Here is a 4591-nt window from a genome sequence, read left to right on the forward strand (position 1 = left end):
TGTGTGGGATCCATTGGAGACAGATCCTGCAGCTCTCCAGGCAGAGGTAAATGAGGGCAGGAGGAAGATAAGGCTTTTAGCTGTGTTTGTGCAGCTGAGTCAATGTTTTCCCTGGCTGTGAAGGGTTGAGGGGGGAGATAAATGCAGATGTAATTAATGGAGCTGTTTATATGCTGCTCTCTGTGACTTATGCTGGGAACAGGACTAGACTAAATATCACCGTTACTGATAGGAGGAGGTGGCCAATTTATGGCCCTCTCCCCACGGAGAGGAAGATCTGGTTATAATAACACTCAGCAGGGGAAAAGAAATGTTTTACAGTCAAAAGCTTCTTAAGCAAAAAGGCCAAACACTGGGGCTGGGTGGAGGAGGGCTGTGTCAGGACCAGAACCCCAAGGAGAGCCAGGGTCCTGGACAGAAATATCCATCCCAATCCTGGGGAGCTCTGCCGTGGGGATTCACGACAGTGAAATCTGTGCAGGCAGACTTAGAGCCTCTGGAAGTTTATAGAGACCTGACCTTCATGGGGGCTGTTGGGGTACACACCTAGGAATTGCAGGGATGCCCAGCACAGCTCATCCCAGCTCCCCAGCACTTTTTACACCACCTCTGGCTGTGCTCTTGCCACGGGGCTTTCAAAAGGGTGAATTGATCCTAGTCCAGTGATGCTCTTCTGGTGAAAAGAGAAAGATCTTCACTTAAAGCCCTTGGCTGGTGGCAGTCACAGGGCTCAGGCACCTGTTGGAGCCTTTGCAGGGTTAGGAAGTGAGGGTGTGAATCACAGCAGCCTCTTGTGGGCAGGTACAGCTGCACTCAGCGGCTGCAGTGCCATTCCTGTGCTGCAGTGCTCCCCCTCCAGGGATGTGCTCAGACATGACCCACATCTTCCATCCCCCCCCAGCTTCCCTGCACCCAGCAGGTCCCACCACCCCCAGCACCTGCCTCTCCTCCGCTGCAGCTGTGGGGCTTCTCAAGGGAGCTGGACACAGCAGGTGGGATGGAGGGCCTTTATTGAGGCTTGCCCAGCTTGCTGGGCACTGCCAGCTCACACAGCCCTGGCTGTCCCACCCAGGGGAGCAGTGTCAGTGCCCCGCTCGTCTCCAGGAGCACCTCGCCTGGTTGAGATGCTGAGCTGTCCCCAGGCTGTCCAAAGGCATTAAAATCCTTCCCCTACCATGGGGCTGTGGTCCATGGCTGTGCTTCCCTGGCAAACAACCTCCCTCCTTGCTGGTCCTTGGTGACCTTCTGTGCTTTGCTCCTGAATTCTCCTGCCTGAGCTGGGTTTGTGTCCAGCGCTGCCCTGGGACAGCGCAGCTCCTGAACCAGGACACAAACCAAAACTTTCCAAATGTCCCTAGAAGTGCACCCACTAACTCCAGATGCTGTGCTGGTTGGAGGGACCAGAGCTTTCCACAGGCTCTGAGTGTAGATGCAACAGGGAGTCCATCCATGACAGGGGAACGGGTGTTTATACATGGCAGTGGATTTTTGGGTTTGATCTCTCTGCTCTCAGCAAGTGCTTGGTGGAAGCAAATTCTGTCCTTGGTTGGTTCTTGGCTGAGTCTGTATCAGCAGCATCATTGTTATGACATCTGGATGCATTTGAATGAAAAGGGTGTAACTGGACCCATTTCAACCCAAAATGTAGCCCGGTCCCAGGCCTGCGATGCTGCAGGATACTGCAAAGCCGCGGGGTGGGAGGAAGCTGTTCTAGCTGATGTTGAAGGTGACAGAGGAGCCATCTGCTCTCTGCTGCTGTCCCACCAGCTCCACCTCCTCCCAGGGCTGTGCGGGAGCCCTGCAGCGCGCGGCGGAGTGGCTGGGCAGGGCTTCGCTCAGCTGGCTCACCTCGCTGAGCTCTGCCTCCAGCGTGCTGACTGTGTTGGCAGCCTGGGCCATGTGCACCTTGTGCGCTGCCTTCTTGTGCAGGAGGCAGCTGAAGATCTTCTTGAAGCCCTTGCGGAAGCGTTTGGAGACCAGGGCGTAGACGATGGGGTTCACGCAGGAGTTGGCGTAGGAGATGACATGTGAGAGGATGCGGAGCACGTACGTGGAGTGGTTGAGGGGGAAGTACCCGAACCACACGCAGAGGATGACCAGGTGATGGGGCAGCCAGCAGAGGCAGAACAGGACAGCAACAATGATGATCATCCTTGTGACCTTCCTCTTGGCCTTCTTGGACTCCGACATGTCTTGGAGAGGGTCCACAGACCGCCACAGGTAGCGAATAGTCCGCATGTAAGTGAGGCTCAGGATGAGCACGGGGATGATGTAGCTGAAGATGAAGGTGCAGATGTCCATGACCTTGCGCTGGGAGATCTCCCAGATGGGGTGGCAGACGGTCAGGTTGGCCAGCTGGAACTCCTGGTAGTAGCTGAGGTAAGGGCCCGAGAAGATGAAGGAGAGCCCCCAGATGAGGCAGATGGCCAGGAGGGGTGTCCTCAGCTCCCTGGAGTGCAGGGGGTATCGTATGGCCAAATACCTGCACGGGAAAGGGAGAGGGACACAGCTGCAGTCCTGGGGAGGGCACAGAGAGAGCACCTCCAGGAGCAGATTGGAGAGAGGGCAGAAATGATGGATTTGAGCTTTCCAGGGCAGTTAGTCACACAACTGATTCCCTGGTGCTTCTTAGGGACCCTGTGCAGCACAAAGGATTGAGGAAGATTCTGTCCCTGGCCCCATCCCATCACCCTCTGCTCCTAGCAGTGGTTGTGGGGACAATGGGGATGGTCTCATTCTGTCCCTCCCCTAATCCAGCAGACCCTCACTTGATCATCACTGTCTGGCACAATTGATTGGAGCAGTGAGGATACAAAGGCAGGAGCAAGTCCCCGGGATCCCCAGACACAGCGTTCCTCGTACTGGCACACGTGAGAGCACATCTCCCTTTTTCAGTTCTGTAATTAGCTGGTCCATTAATTAATCTGAGGCTTGTGCAATCCCTCCCTTGCTCAACATGTCTATTCCCTCCTGCTCCATGAGGTGCAGGGGGAGAGGCAGTCCCTGGATGTGTTTTAGCTCCTGGGGGTGCTGTCAGCAGCCAGTGCAGTGCCATGCTGGGATGGCAGGACACATCCAGCCTGGCTCCAGGGCCCCCCAGGGGACTTTCCACATCCCATCTCGCAGGTTTTGGGCACTGAGTGGAGCAGCACCAGGAGCTCCCAGCCTCTCACCAGCCTTGCAGAGGCAGGGACTGAGGTAAAGCACAGGCAGGAGCAACAGGCTTCCCAGCAAAACCCACCCTGGAACAGGCTGGGATAATCACTGGGACAAGGGACAGCATTGGGACAGAAAGGGGCTGCTTGCTAATAGAAGGGGAGGGTGAGAAAATCAGTGTCTCAGCTCAAACACAGCAATGTTTTTCCTCCTCAAAGTCTGCCTGCTTTGCTGGGGGCTGTTGGGAGGGAAGGGGCTCTCTCCGTGCATCCCAGGAAGAGCCAGAGCAGCGCAGGGACTGAGCTTTGCTTGTCTCTTATTTTTCATTCCCATTTCACTACCAGAGCCTGTGGACGAATCCAAGTCCTACAGCTTCTGGGTCTGAAAGCTTCCTCCAGCTGGGCACTGGGGCCAGGGCTCCCCATCCAGCCCTCTGCAGGACCTCATACTGGGTGGTTGCACTTCCTTGCACACATCAACTGGGAAATGCTCCTTGATTCCCCCAGGAGTCCCGGCAGATCGCAGGAATCAGGATTTAGCTCCAGGGGATTTTGTCCCCTCTCTGCCCATGTGGGACCCAGAGGAAGGGGAGCCTCAGGGTGCAGGGACCCCCCCTGTTCCCTTTCCTACCTGTCGAGGGAGACGGTGGCCAGGGTGAAGCTGCTGGCGTACATGGTGAGGTAGATGAAGAAGTGGACGGCCTTGCACATGAAGGGCCCGAACACCCATCCCTCCAGGGTGTAGATGGTGGCTTGGAAGGGGACGCAGAAGAGGATGAAGCAGAGGTCGGCCACTCCCAGGTTGAGGATGAAGAGGTTGGTTGTGTTCTTCACCTGCCCATTGCGCAGCAGCACGGCCATGCCCAGGCTGTTGCCCACTGTGCCAACGAGGAAGATGACGAGGTACACGAGTGGGATGATCACGGACTCGGGCTGCCAGCCCCCCTCGGAGCTCGCCAGCGAGCCGTTCATGGCCGGGAGTGCACGGACAGGGGCTGGGTGGGGGGAGCGTGCGTGGAGAAGGCACCGGGGGGGGCACACAGGGTGAGGGGGTGCACAGAGAGATCAGTGAGGAGCGCACCAGGGATTGCACGGGAAAGGGGGTGCAGGGAGAGCACGCTGGGGAGCACAGAAGGAAGGAAAAGGAAAAGGAAAAGGGGGTGCAGGGAAAGTTCAATGACGAGCGCACCAGGGATGCACAGGAAAGGGGTGGACAGGAAAAGAGGTGCAGTGGGGAGTGCAGCAGGGATGCAAAGGAAAAGGGGGTGCACAGAGACCACGCTGGGGAGCACAGAAGGGATGCACGGGAAATGGGGGTGCAAGGAGACTACAGCGGGGAGCGCACCCGGGACGCGCGGAAAGGGGGAGAAGGGGAAAAGGGGCGCACGGGAGATGCACGGGAAAGGGGGTGCACGGGGAGCCGCAGGGGGTGCGGG

At 57.3% G+C, this 4591-nt stretch overlaps 1 protein-coding gene across 1 annotated transcript; it reads right to left on the bottom strand.

Moving 5' to 3' along the window:
• Positions 1–993: 993 nt before the first annotated feature.
• On the bottom strand, positions 994–4574 carry GALR2 (galanin receptor 2). Its single transcript, XM_008640573.2, has 2 exons — positions 3787–4574; positions 994–2482 (listed from the first exon to the last, which is right to left on the bottom strand). Exons 1-2 carry the CDS (start codon positions 4125–4127, stop codon positions 1711–1713), a joined length of 1113 nt encoding a protein of 370 aa, XP_008638795.1. The 5' UTR covers positions 4128–4574; the 3' UTR covers positions 994–1710.
• Positions 4575–4591: the final 17 nt, after the last annotated feature.

This window comes from Corvus brachyrhynchos, unplaced genomic scaffold (assembly GCF_000691975.1).
Source record: "Corvus brachyrhynchos isolate BGI_N302 unplaced genomic scaffold, ASM69197v1 scaffold148, whole genome shotgun sequence".
Lineage (NCBI taxonomy): Eukaryota > Metazoa > Chordata > Aves > Passeriformes > Corvidae > Corvus > Corvus brachyrhynchos.